This window comes from Carcharodon carcharias, chromosome 6 (genome assembly GCF_017639515.1).
Source record: "Carcharodon carcharias isolate sCarCar2 chromosome 6, sCarCar2.pri, whole genome shotgun sequence".
Classification (NCBI taxonomy): Eukaryota; Metazoa; Chordata; class Chondrichthyes; order Lamniformes; family Lamnidae; genus Carcharodon; species Carcharodon carcharias.
Window position 1 is genome coordinate 106055419 of NC_054472.1, and position 15163 is coordinate 106070581.

Genomic DNA, 15163 nt, shown 5'->3' on the forward strand with positions numbered 1-15163 from the left:
ACTAGCTTGCCATGGTACCCAGCAGCCCAGTGGCTACCTCCAAACACTTTACAGGGTCAGAGGGCCCAACTCCAGTTATTACCCCAGCACCCCTATCCCCCACTCAGAAGAAAAATCCCTCCTTTGCAGGTACTTTCTCCCAAGATGGGCACACCAAGCCAGGAAATTTCCCAACTTCTGCTACCTGCTTCTAGGATGAAAATCCAGCCCAATGAGCCTGCATTAAGGGAATGGGCAAAAAAATTGCCAGATGGAATATAATGTGGGAAAATGTGAGGTTGTCCACTTTGGCAGGAAGAATAGAAAAGCAGATTATTATTTAAATTGCGAGAGACTGCAGAATGCAACGGTACAGAGGGATCTGGGTGACCGTGTACATGAATCACAAAAAAGTCAGCATGCAGCTATGGCAAGTAACTAGGAAGGCAAACAGAATGTTGGCTTTTATTGCCACAGGGTTGGAATAGATAAGTAGATAAGTCTTGCTACAACTATTCAGTGCACTGGTGATATCACTTTTAGAGTATTGTGTACAATTTTGATTACCTTACTTAAAGAGGTATGGTAAGTCCTCATTTAATGTCGCTTCACTTAACATTGTCTCACTTTAACATCATTAATAAAGTAGTGTCAGTATATCCATTTAATGTTCTCAGTTTTACTTTAACTTTGCTTGCCACAGACTTCTCCTCTGTGGCCTGCCCGCTCACAAACCTTTCCCTCAGCACTTCAGCTCTCACCCTCAGTCCCTCTCCACCCACACCCCAACCCTGCTGCCACCCTCACCTCCCAGCATTGCATCCTGCCCTTGACTCCCAGGCGTTGCCTCCTGCTCTTTCTACCTGGCCTCAGCTTCTGAGCTTTGCTCCTGGGCTTCACCTCATCTCGCAGGCTTTGCCTCCCATTTTGCTCACCGGACTTACCTCTACTCCCGGGCCTTGCTTCCACCCTCTGTTCCTATCTTAGGCCCTGGGAGTTGTTCTTCTTCTCCTTGCTGCTGGCTCCACTCCTGTCTTCGTTCCTGACCTCTGCTGAACTCCTGTGCTCCATCTAGTGGCAAAAGGTGCTCAGTACAGGGGGAGATGATGGTGTAGTGGTAACATCACTACACTAGTAATCCAGAGGCCTAGGATAATACTCTGGGGGTGTGGGTTCAAATCCCACAATGGCAGCTGGTGGAATTTGAGTTTATGAATTAAACCTGGAATATAAAGCTAGTCTCAGGATAGATGATCATCTGGTTCACTGATGTCCTCTAAAGAAGGGAATCTGCCAGATGTGGCTCCAGACACTTAGTAATGTACTTGACTCTTAACTGCCCTCTAAAATGGCCCAGCAAGCAACTCAATTCAAGGGCAATTAGGGATGGGTAACAAATGTTGGCCTTGTCTGTGATGCCCACATCCCATGAAAGAATGAAAAAAATGGTAGTTCTACTTTAGCTGATTACTGCAATGACCAACTTCTGACTAAATTGATCAACCTAAAAGTATGGTGAATGTATTTATATTGTATTGTACAGTATTTATTTTATATTTAGTGATGTATTTCATTTTGCATATTGATGCACAGTAAGGTACAGTGTTTCAACTTGCAGAATATTTTATCTGGGTAAGAAATGCACAAAGGAACATAACTCTGGCTTTAACATTGATTCCTATGGGAACATATGATTCACTTAAAATCGTTTCACTTAAAGTCACAATTTTCAGGAACATAACCATAATTTTAAGTGAGGACTTACAATGCATACTTGTATTAGAAGCAGTTCAGAGAAGGTTCACTAGGCTAACTCCTGGGATGAGGGGCTTGTCTTATGTGGGAAGATTGAACAAAACTGTGTACAATACTCATTGGAGTTTCGAAGAATGAATGGAGATATTATTGACACAAAAAAGATTCTGAGCAGACTTCACAGAATAGATGCTGAGAGGATGTACTCAGTCACGGGGGATTCTAAAGAGGAGACACAGTTATAAAATAAGGGTTCTCCTTTAAGATGGAGATGAGGCAGAATTTCTTCTTGCAGAGGATTATTAGTGTTTGGAATTCTCTTCCTCAAACAGCAGTGAAGACAGTGTCAATGATTATATTCAAGGCTAAGTTAGACAGATTTTTGATTGACGAGGGAGTCACAGGTTATGGGGGGCAGGCAGGAAAGTGGAGCTGAGGCCAGAGTCAGATCAACCATGATCATATTGAATGAAAGAGCAGGTTCAAGGGGCAAAATGGCCTACTCCTGTTCCTATTTCTTACGCTCTTACATTTATATACAGTAACTTCTTGGTTTAGATGTCAACCAGAGAATAGATGTAAATGTATAAAATATGTAAATTATATGGAATACGTATTTGTTTGAATCATGTTCTCAAAACTATAAGTTACTATGATGATGCTTTTTCCTGAATACATGAAAATATATTTACAAAATTACTAACATCATAATTGTGAAAATTAATCTGATTAGATGACTGCCGAATGCCCTCAATCTGACCTTATGAAGTTTTCCCTTGCCACTGTTGTCTCTTAAAATTTCAGCAGCAGAATCGCTCTACATTGTCCAGACAGAGTGAATCAGTGAAACATACTCATATTTTCTCTGAGTTTTCAATGAAACAAATATTTATGTTGTGTACTTTAGTATCAGTATGGTTTGTAACCATAAACTTCATGTTTCTGGCATCACTTTTGTGCTAAATATTTATTTTTTAAATCAACTAAGCCTTTCCAAACATTTACATTAATACTTTAGTTGTTGGAACTTGCCAGAACCTGCAATAAAAATAGTATTTTTAGGCCTTTATTAAAAGATTAAAGATTGTCTACAATCTTTAAGAGTTGTCAGAGCTGGTTGTTAACTGAAGTTACTGGATTACTTTTGCATTTGAAGTAACAGGGCAAAAGCTACAACACTAAACTGCCAATTGCTGTTCTGCAAAATAGCCTTCAAAGTAATGCAACCTCTTTATTACAGTATAGTAGATCACATATGTTTCAAGTAATAACAGTTGTTGGCCTTTTTTAATACAGAATACAGACATAGAAGTGGATGAAAATGGGACACTTGATTTAAGCATGAACAAGAATAGGAACCGAGACAAGGTTGCCACTGTCATTTCTGCAGTAACCACACCGGAATCTCCCCCCTCATACCTAAACAGTATCTTGATAACACCTCAGTACTACCAAGCGTTGTGTGAACAAGAAGGATGGGATGCACCTGTCAACTACACTAAAGCACAGATACATAAGGAAGAGGAGAAAGAGGTAACTCATAAGGATTTCTTTTTGATAATTTATGTAAGCCATGCATAAATGTGAGTTGCAGTTGTTTTTGCACTTTTGTATCAACTAAATTTGAGCTGTTAACAGAATTATGTTTGGAAAAGCAAATAATTGTTGGAGTGACTTTGTGATTGTTTAATCCGAGTGGTGCTGGTAGGGGCCCAACTCTGGAAATTACATCTGCAGTCCACTATTTTTCATCTATTCATTTTCCCAACTTCCCTGGGAGCTCTACTTTCCACTGGAGGTGCAGGATTGCAGAATTGTCCTTGTTTTAAAAAAATGTACACATTTGCATATCAAATTAAATTGTAGCATGTGGGGCCAGAAATTACTACATAGATAATGGTGAGGTTAATTGCACTAGCTGTTATTTATGCACAGCTCAGACAGCAACTTTAAATTAGTGCAGATACACAGTTAAAAGCAAAAATCCAGGAGTTGCTATCTGAGATGCACTACTCTTCGATATCCTGTGTAAAAATAACATCTCACAAACTGTTTTATCATTAAAAGGCATTGTAAGCATGAGGCTCCAGTACTTATGTTGTAGATATGGACTAAACTCATCACAGAAAGTTTGGGCTGGTCCATTTCACGATAAGTACCCTTTTTTAATAACATGACAACTAATCTTTCTAACACTGGAAGTTAGCTTTTACAAGTGTAAAGTCCCATTCATTCTGCTTTTAATTGTTGCTAAATATTGTTGAAAAATATTTTTCTTTTACTTTCTGTCGCTTTTTCTTTTTCTCATAAACAAACCCTTTTATCGCTTTCCTATTTTGCTTTGATATTGAATTAAGCATTCCATCTTGCATTTCCTGTTCATTAATTATTGTTCAACCTGATTGGTTGAGGAAATGCACCATTGCTTGCCTCCTAAAGATCCCATATACCCTGTAGGGGGCACTGTTTCAAAGTCTTTTTAAAAATTCTTTCATGGAATAAGGGCGTCACTAGCAAGGCCAGCATTTGTTGTCCCTCCCTGATTGCCCTTGAACTAAATGATTTGCTAGGCCATTGCAGAGGGCATTTAAGAGCCAGCCACATTGCTGTAGGTATGTGGGTCACATATAGGCCAAACGAACAGGGAAAGCAGATTTCCCTCCTCGAAAGATGTGAGCAAACCAGATGGGTTTTCCAATATCAATGATGGTTGCAATGGACACCATTACTGAGACTAGATTTACATTCAAGGTTTAAAATTGAATGTAAGTTCCACCAACTGCCATGGTGAGATTTGAATCCATGTCCAACAGCATTTGCCTGGACCACTGGATTACTAGCCCAGTGACATTATCACTCCATGCCACCATTTCGCCCTAACTTGCACACCTGTACTTGCAGAAGCTTGTGTGCAAAAAGCTCATGGAAATTAAACATGTCAGGGCAAGTCTAATGGGCAACAAATGCCGTTCATTTTTGGTTATAAAGCCTGTCCACCATCTACCAGGCTGAAGTCAGGTGTGTGATGGAATACTCTCCGCTTATCTGGATGAGTGCAGCACCAATAATACTCAAGAAGCTTGACACCATCCAGTAAAAAGCAGCCCACTTCATTGGCACCCCATCCACAAACATCCACTCCCTCCAACACCGAAACACAGTAGCAGCAGTGTGTACCATCTACAAGATGCACTGCAGGAACTCACCAAGGCTCCTTAGACAGCACCTTCCAAACCCACAACCACTACCATCTAGAAGGGCAAAGGTAGCAGATGCATGGGAACACCAACACCTGGAAGTTCCTCTTCAAGCCACTCACCATCCTGACTTGAAAATATATCGTCATTCCTTCACTGTCACTGGGTCAAAATCCTGGAACTCCCTCCCTAACAGCACTATGGGTGTACTTGCACCACAGGGACTGCAGCTGTTCAAGAAGGCAGCTCATCACCACCTTCTTAAGGGCAATTAGGGATGCGTAATAAATGCTGGATTAGTCAGCAATGCCCATATCCCATGAATGAATTTAAAAAATTCAGCCCAATATGTTTCTATGACAGTTACAAGGTTAACACTACTATCATTCATCAATGATACTACAATGATGTTCTGTTTACCTAGAAAGAACGCTGACCTAATTATCAAGCAGAGTTCCACATTTTATGCTAATACCTACTTTCTGTTAAAATTAAATAAGAGGGGTAATTTTACTCTTCTCCGCATATTTTTCATATGGCATAGTGAGATTACCAAATTGCATCAAGTTTGGATTGTTAAATTGGGCTGGATTGATTTCCAGTGATAACAGGACCTGGTTTTGTCTTTTCAAGGAGACATTGAACTGAGGCCCAGTCTGCTCTCTCAGTCTTATTCATCCATCACCCTTGTGCTCCCTGACCCTTCAATTTTAAAATTCTCATCCTCGTTTATGAATTCCCTCCATGGCCTCACTCCTCCCTTCCTCTGTAATCTCCTGCGATTTGAGATATTTGCACATTTCCAATTCTGGCCTCTTATACATCCCAATTTATTTGTTCCACCATTGGCAGCTGTGCTTGCAGCTGTCCAAAATTTCCACCCTAAACATCTCCCTCTCTACCTACTTCTCCTCCTCCTTTAAGATACCCCTTAAAACCAAACACTTTGACCAAGTTTTTGATCATCTGCCCTAATATCTCCTTATGTTGCTTGGTGTCAAATTTGCTTGATAACATTCATGTAAAGCACCTTAACTTTAGGGACATTAATGGCACTGTATAAATACAAGTTGTTGTTTTGTTACTGCTCTTAAATATATGAAGGAATACTCTCTAAAGCATTTTTTTAAATTTCTAAAATTTCTAACTTTTTACTATTTAAAAGACAGTTTAAGCATTTGCATTGGTTCAGGTTAGGTTTCGCATTCGGTGATAAGCTAATGAACTTGAGTAGAAACTCAGAAGGGAAAAAGCACTCTGCAAGTCAATTGCAATTTTGGGTAATAATTTGCGCCCAAACTGCCAATTATGTCCAGACTGGAAACTCTACCATATGTTTATTTATTATTTGATTTGGTGTGATCACAGAAAGAAGATATTGGCTCAGAGGAAGGTATGGAAGAGAGGAGATACCCTGGTGAGGTTACTATTCCAAGTTCTCAGTCCAAAATTCTGAGCAAAGACTCTAAGAAAGAGCTCATAACGTAAGTTACAGCTCACCATACATGACTTACCTGAAGTGTACAACAACTTGCATTCATCATTTAATAAACATATGAAGATTGCAGGTTGAGATAATTAATGGAGCAATTTGTCTTTGGGTGGCAGTGTAAAGTGGGTAAAAGTGAATTAGCAGCTGTTTTTTTTTAATTTCCATTGAAGTCAAATGGAAATTGGGGAAGTTTTAATTCATTCTCACCCATTTTACAGTGTTGTGCATCAACCTCATTGAATGATTTGACAAAGCAAGAGAGCTGGGGAGGAACTGAAAAGATTTCAAATCTTCCATCAAAAAAAAAGATACCGCACATATGTAATCTCCTCTTGTGTGTGGCATTTCTATTCTAATCTTCTATTTAGATACCTTCCTGCTGAGCAGGAATATGATACCTTTGTGTCCTCATTAATATTATAATGATATGTGAATGCAATGAAAACTGCTTGAGTGCACTTTTGCATCATTCTATGCATTATTGAATTTGTTTTAATGCTCCATACACTAAAGATGTTGCAGTATGCCAATTTAAGTATTCATTTTAATGGAAAAATACAATATTGCAAACCAAGAATCATCCAAGAAAATGTTAGTTTCTTTTGTCCACATGCATATTCCATCAGTGTGCCAGATACTTTGCATTTCCCATTTACTCCTGTCTCCACTACATTTATCAATGTCCCACAGATTGCATTGTATTGATGCTCACAGTTCCTATTTTTCCCATGTGCCATAGTTGAAATGCTTACATCTCCTCCATTTCCTTTGATGAAGCAGGAAAAGTCTTGTTTCTTTCATTTCTTCATTTACTTTCAGAAGTTTAATTGACAGAGGTCACCTCTTAGCTTTAATCATAGAATCATGAAAGATAACAAAACAGAAGGAGACCATTCAGCCCATCATGTCCAGGCTGGCTCTCTGCAAGAGCAACTGGTTCTACTATCAACTCTTCGTTTATTACCTCTTCATTCATGATCTCAACTGAAACTCCACAACTCAATTGATAAAGTTAATTTCAAGAAGATGAGTTACCTATGTGTCAAACACTTCTTTTCTCTTCAACAACTCTTAACTCTCAATGAAGCCTAGTTCTGTCTCTGTGCCCCAGACTTGGATTAGCAGAGCGTTTGAAGGATTAAATTCAAGATTGAAAAAATAACATACATGAATTCATACCTAACTAGTATACTGACAAAATACATAGGTAAAAAGTGTTTGTAAAAGTACCTAACATAACTCTGCAGCACTGCCATGTCACAAATCATGCTGTGCTATGAAATTATGGGTATTGCTGTAGTTACACAAGTAGTGTCATGAGATCTTTTATGTCTACCCAAGAGGGCAGGTAGATGACTTGAAAGGAAACTCTGGGCCCCAATCAACTGGTATATTAAGCTCACTATACAGAACAGATGACTTAAATTCAGTTCTAATGATAATTTACATTCATCATTCACCAGCACAGGATAAACAAGTTTCAAGGCTGACACTTTCATGATGGAATCCTGTCAGGTGCCATCTTTCAAATGAAATGTTAAACTAAGGACCTTTGTGCTCTCTCATGTAGACATAAAAAGATCCAATGACACTACTTGAAGAAGAGCAGGGGAGACATCCCAATGTACTGACCAATATTAATCCCTCCACCCAAATCATCACGAGGAGAACAGATTATCTACACACTATCTCATTGTTGTTTGTGGGACCTTGCTATGTGGAAATTGTCTGCTGTATTTCCCTACAAGAGTGGCTACATTTCAAAAGTACTTCTTTGACAGCAAATCACTTTACAACGTCGTAAGGTCAAGAAAGGAATTACATAAATGCAAGTCTTTTTTAAAAATTATTTACTTGCTTCAAACTGCCTTCTGATTCCTAAGAGTACAATTAAGTATTGTGAAGATATCGCTAGAAACCTTTGCCAAAATTTTCTGCTGCTTGTATACTTAGGAACCCTCCTAACATATGTGCGAACATACGAATTAGGAGCAGGAGTAGGCCATTTAACTACTCAAGCATGATCTGCCATTTGATTAGATCATGTCTGATCTGATTGTGGCCTCAACTCCAGTTTCCTTCCCACCCCCAATAACCTTTGACTCCTAATTTACAGGGTTTTATTTCCCCTTTTCAGAGTGTAAAATAATGGCTAAGGGATAAAAAAAACACTATGTAATAACTGGTTACAAAAGCTTTCCTGCAGAATGTCAAAAAAAATATTTTTTTCAGAGCTTGGAATTATCCTCTAAACACAATAATAAGATGTCAAATTACAATTCAAGATGTAACTCTGAAGAGCGAAACCAAGTCATAGCTACCTCTCCTAAATACATAGGCATGGATATTGTTGACTTAAATAATTATCTACTTTGGAAGCCTGGAGCTGCTGCTATTGTTGCTAGAGCTGTTAATTTGACAGTCTTTTTTCTTATGCTTTTTCCTAGTTGTCCAACTCCAGGATGTGATGGTAGTGGCCATGTAACTGGAAATTACGCATCACACCGCAGGTATTTAAAGCAGTTTTCCTCACTCCCAAACACCTATAAGAAGCACGAATTTGATTAAATATAAACCAATTATACTTTAGCAGGCTTTTTATTGCAATGTGTAGTTACATTGTTGTGGTTTCACCTTATTGGTTTCATTGTGCAGGTGCAGAAGTGCTTATGTTTGATCTGAAGTTTATCTTCTTTGTGAGAGAGTTAGGTTTTCAAAACAGATTTTTTAATGCACACAGGATGCAGTTGTGCACTCACTTTGCATCGTTGCAAAACAGTTTCCATCTGCAGCGATATAGGGCTTGATTTTCACAGAGTCTCCATGACTCCACGGACCTTTAAAAATGGCAGACAAGACCTGACTTCATGATTCCCACTCCCATTCCTGGCGCCTACAATTTTTGCTAGCACAGAAGAAAGGAGTGGACTTGCATTCCCAACCTGACTGGCTCTACTGCAGTAGTAGGCATCTCTTACATCCCCATAATTTTGGTGGAGTGAAACCCACTTCTCATGGACTCCTGCATGCATAATGAGGCTTGGCTGAAAGCCTAGACTTCCATTAGTTTGCTGAAACAGGTGCACACAAGGGAAAATATTGCTAGATTGACAGGATTCTTTTTAGATCTATTTTGTCAAAGACTGGAATTTTCCAGCCCCATTGGTTGTGAGTGGACAGTATGACGAGGAGGCCAAACATCAGTTTCACGCTGTTGTGAAACAAGTTTGTGATCGTCCGATCTACCCATCAATGGCGGGCCACCTTTCCTGCCGCTGGACATCGGAAACCTAACTTCAATGCACATGCATCTCATCATCTTGCCTGCTTGACAGATTCATTCCCCTACGTCAAATTTACCGCCCAGGTCGGCAGGAAAACAGGCCGGCTCAGAACATGTCTTGTCAAGTGTGACGTGCAGAAGTTGGGACAGATTGCGGATATCTGAGCAGCAGAAGATGCTGGAGCCTGACAGCTACTGGACCCAGGAGGAACATCTGCATCACATGTTGGGCAGATTCTCATGGACATGGCTCTGCCACGAAGCAGCTCACGGAAGGTGGGAAATCTCCATTGATGCCCGAGGTCTGCTTCGGGACATCACAGCCTAGGCCACGAGCTGCTATGGATGATTATCAAGGGGGGGAGGGGGGGGCAAGGGGGTGGGGTGCAAAGGGGTGGAGAGGAAGGTCCAGCTGTGAGTGGGAGAGGAAGGTGTACCAGGGTGGGGATGGGGGTGGGAAAGCAAGGTCTAGGTTTGACTGGGAGAGGAAGATGTACTGTGAGGTTGGTGAGGTTGAGAGGGGGGAATGAAGGTTCCGAGTGAGGGGGTAGATTTTGGGAAGGGGGGATCGAAGGTGTCAGGGGGAGATGAGTTTGGGAATGCAGGAACAACGTTGCGGGGTGAGATGGGGAGAGAGGGAATGAACGTGTTGAGGGGTGAAGCTGGCGAGGGATGGAGGGAGTATGGGGGAGGAAAGTGTAATGGGGAGAATGCAGTAAATGGGGAGGTAGGTATAAGGGGAAGGAGGGTGTAAGCAAAGGAGTTTGGAGGGAAGAAGGACTTTGGGGGAGGGGATGGTCTTCAGTGGGAGGAAGGAGTTTGGAAGGGGGAAGGACTTTGAGGGGGAGGAAGGTATTCGGAATTGGGAAGGAATCCAGGGGGAGGAAGGAGTCTTGGGGGAGGAAAGAATAAGGGTGGAGGAGGGAGTAAGTGGGGGGGATGTCCAAGTGAACATGTAAGGCAAGGGTCTGTGGAGTCAATTACTTCCTCCTAGGGAGGGAACTGGGGCTGGGGTGGTAGGAGGGAATGGTGAGTATGAAAGGGGGCAGAGTGAGCTGGAAGAATGGGAGGGTGAGTGTGCGACAGTAGCGGTAGAAGGGACAGCAACGGTGGTTGTTGGGGACTCGGAGGCAGACATGGACCCTGGGGGTGGGAAGGAGGAGGTCGGGGAGATGAAGATGGATGGCGGTTGGATTTTCAGGAATGTGCATGTTCACCTGGGCATCCTGGAAAGAAAAGATTTCTGGTTAGTAGGTGATGGCGAGGCAGAAGGTGATGCCAAGGAGGTCAACAATGATGGGGGAAAGGACATGAGTGACTGAGGGGGAGGAAAGGATGGGGGTGCTGAGAAGAAACCTTAATACAAGCATGTTTTTGAAATTGAAAGTGGGTGGAGTCTCGTGTTGGATGGACGCAAGTGCTGCATGGGAGTGTGATCAGTGGGTGGGTGGAGATACAGGTCGGCTCAGATTAACAACTGAAAGAGAACCCCAGCAGGCAGCACTGAAAATGCTCAGGACATTGAGATAATTGTGATGGAGGAAACGTGCATGGGGAAATGCTTGCACAAGGCACCGAAAGGCCCTGCCACAAATACACACACACACACACAAACACACACACATCTCCCTCCAGAATCACTTGGGGTCTGGCTGCATGCAGCTGAACTGCTAGTTGGGGGGGTTGCATGGGGAGGGCTCACAAAGCCTGTCAATAAAGCTGAAAGACACCAATACACATTACTCAGTGAAAGTGAATACATTTTCAGATTATAAAGTAACAAAATGTGTTCACCTGTGCAACCACTTGTGATCAGAAATTCTTAACTTTTCTAGGCCTAACACTTCTAGGTGCTGCCCTGACATCCACACCAGGGGTGGAGACAGCCTGGGCAATGGTTGGCCCTGTTGCCTCTGATGACTTCGACATGTGTCCTCTGGAGAACTGAGGCCTTCAGGGACCTGGCTTGCTTTGGCTGTCTTCCTGTGGGCCAGCTGCTCCCTCTAAGGTGCCAGAGAATGAGGTTGAGGGGGTCACAGGCAAAAGGGACTTGGAGGGAGAGGACAGCCTCTGAGATTCCTGAGTGGATGACCCTGGGATGTCCAGCTGCCGCTCCTCCTCTCTTTGGGTGCCCGAGGGCCCTGGCCTGACTCCTTGAGGGGAAGGAGCACCTGGCTGGGTGGGGGGGCAGGGAGGACACATCAAAGTGCCCCATTTCCCTCTTGTGTTCTACAGGAACTCACTCATGGCTACCGCGATGGAATTCAGGTCTCCGTGTTCTGCTGAACCAGGGTCTCCGTGTTGTCTGCCGTCCTCCCCATGGAGACCTCAGTGCATGCACATGTAGGCACTTCAGTAGAGACCAGACAGATGCGCTCTTCCAACTCATGTGCCACTCTTTTGAGGGCTTCCAACAGCTATATGTGACATTCCCCTGCCGCCTTCTGGTTCTTCAGGATGAGTTGGAAGACCAAGTCCAGAGGCTCATCATCTTACCCGGACCTCACAGATGCCTCTTCTCCAACAGTCCTCCAAATGCTGGGCTCGGCTGAATCTACCTCCTCCTATAATGGACACTTTTCTGTGCGGTGACCAGCAGATTGTGAACTCAAGTCTGCTCTAGATCTAGGTCCCACCAAGGTATGCGTCTCTTCGTTGGTGGAGGGTGTGGGTAAGCACTGTAATGGGTCTTCCAGGCTGCTTATTTCCAGCTCATCAATGGAGGAAGTGTTCTCTTGGCTGGAGATGAGGACATGGATGAAGCTGAGGAAGTGGCTGACTGAGGGTGTCAGTCACTTGGCAGCACTCCCTGTGAACCAAAGTAGAGATAAGTAATGCAAGGCAGCACAATCAAAAGCAGGAGAGAGAGCACTCACAGTTGCATTGAGAGAGGGATGATGTGATGCAGGATCTTCACATGGGTGTTTGCTGCCAACCTCACTGTCATCACAAGCACGATCCATGTCTTCACCAGTCAGTGTAATGGCACGCTCTTCAAAGTGAGTGAGGGGTCTAATGTGGGCCGTTCCACCCCCGGTCTGAGACCTCTCCCTGCTGTTGTAAGCCAGCTTCTCCTGCATGAAAACAGATGGAGGGAGTGTGAAGGGACACATGGCATGGACTGTTTGTGTGGTGAATGGAGCCATGGGCAGGATGAGGACGCGAGCTGCAGAGGAGATGAGCCTGATGGAGATATGAAGGTGTGTGTGAGAGTTAGTGGTGTTGTCCCTTGAGTTGTGAGATCCCTGTTGTTGCGTGATGAGTTTGTGAGTGTGTGAGTTGAGAGTGATGAGAAGAGTGACCTACCTTGGCAGAATGGATGAGAGCATTCATCCTCTTCCTGCACTGGATGGCTGTCCTCTATTGCAGGGCACTGGCATTGACCTCTGCTGCCACTGCCTCCCATGCTGGATTGGTGACCTTGCTTCCTGGCCTTCATCCAGAGTGGGTGTAGACTTTGCGGTGGGCCTGCACTGTGTCCAGTAGGCACTTGAGGGAGATATAGCTAAATTTGTGACAATTTGTTTCTTTCTTTTGGCAGCCATCAGTTCCCAGCAGCTTCCTATCACTTGAAGTGTGCTAGCACTGTGCAGGGGCAACCTTTGAATATGGCGCCCAGTTTACTGAGGGCCTGAGGTGACGGTGGGGCAAGCGAATCAGAGGCTGCCCCACCAGCGACCTGGCATGTTTCCTGGGGATACATAATTAATGAGGTGGGATGTGCCGAGAATGGGATAATGCAATGCGAAAAGCCGCCATTGCAGCCAGCAGGTGAAACATCATTTTTCCCACCCACTACCACACTTAGTGTAAATCTGGGACAATTCTGCCCAATAGCTCAATGTTTCTTTACACTAGGTAAAAATGTGTCAAGTGCTTATACTTTCTGCAATTGATACTTAAAAGGTCTGGTTGATTAATATTTTTATAGGGTTGGAATAACACCATTTTTTAAAGGAAGCTATGAAATGTTTTTAAAGCTAGTCCACAGTCATTGTTACAGTGGGGTTCATTGGTTCTATATAAAAACAAAAAAACTGCGGATGCTGGAAATCCAAAACAAAAACAGAATAACCTGGAAAAACTCAGCAGGTCTGGCAGCATCAGCGGAGAAGAAAAGAGTTGACATTTCGAGTCCTCATGACCCTTCAACAGAACTGAGTGAATATTAGGAGAGGGGTGAAATATAAGCTGGATTAAGGTGGGGGGGGCGGGGCGGGGAGAGAAATGGAGGGGGGTGGTTGTAGGTACAAGCAAGCAGTGATAGGAGCAGATAACCAAAAGATGTCACAGACAAAGGAACAAAGAGGTGTTGAAGGTGGTGATATTATCTAAACGAATGTGCTAATTAAGAATGGATGGCAGGGCACTCAAGGTACAGCTCTTGTGGGGGTGGGGTGGAAAGACTAGCAGGGCATAAAAGATTTAAAATTAATGGAAATAGGTTGGAAAAGAAAAATCTATATAAATTATCGGAAAAAACAAAAGGAAGGGGCAAGAAACGGAAAGGGGGTGGGGATGGAGGAGGGAGTTCAAGATCTAAAGTTGTTGAATTCAATATTCAGTCCGGAAGGCTGTAAAGTGCCTAGTCGGAAGATGAGGTGCTGTTCCTCCAGTTTGCATTGGGCTTCACTGGAACAATGCAGCAAGCCAAAGACAGACATGTGGGCAAGAGAGCAGGGTGGAGTGTTAAAATGGTTCATTGGTTCTATGTTGAGTGTATACTTGGTGAATAGACATAGAATTGCTATGAATTGGCATGAAGGGTGTGAGGGGCCATTGGGGTTGAGTGGATTGCATGGGGATAGGTGGAGTGGCATGGGTTAACATAGAGCATATGAGGAGTGTGGGTGGGTAGAGGGCATGGGTTGGCATGGAGCGTTATGGTGGCTGTTGGGGGTGGCTGGGGAGGCATGTATTTGCAAGCATTGGCATGTACAGGCACAGGGTGGTATCGTGAGATGTGAGGGATGAAATTCTAGAGAAACAAAGGCAGGCCTTTTAACCAGCCCGCTTCAGCACTCAACAGCCCCTGTGGCTGCCTCCAAACTGTTTCCAGGGTGCAGAGCCCAACTCCAGCATGCACTGCCCCCACCACCCCGCCCCCACCCCCAAACAAAAATTGTGCTTTTCGAGGTGCTTTTTCACAAGGCGGGTGTACCAAGCATGGAAATTCCTTGAATCCCATTACCCACCTCTAATATGAAAATCTAGCCCATAATAATATGAGTGCAGAGTTGGGTCATGAATTGACTGAAGTGCAGTGATGTGTTGGAAATCAGCTCATGGGTGCTCTTGAAGTCAAATGTACTTTCTAGATTGTTTAGAAATTTACTGTAAAGCTGTTTTATTAAGTTTTAAAAAGCAGCAACTCTGAAATGCGCGATGAAAACATTCAACCTTTACTGGCCAGGAATAAAGGCTTGCATATGCATGTAATGCATGGGTACAAGGTTT

The 15163-nt window shown here is 43.2% G+C and overlaps 1 protein-coding gene across 1 annotated transcript in view; it reads left to right on the forward strand.

The window, feature by feature from the left end:
• st18 (ST18 C2H2C-type zinc finger transcription factor) overlaps positions 1–15163 on the forward strand; it is an 83042-nt gene that overhangs the window by 35873 nt on the left and 32006 nt on the right. Inside the window, exons 7-8 of the mRNA XM_041189771.1 lie at positions 6300–6415; positions 8871–8933. Of these exons, the coding sequence (XP_041045705.1) occupies positions 6300–6415; positions 8871–8933 (179 nt within the window). The remainder of the gene's footprint in view (positions 1–6299; positions 6416–8870; positions 8934–15163) is intronic.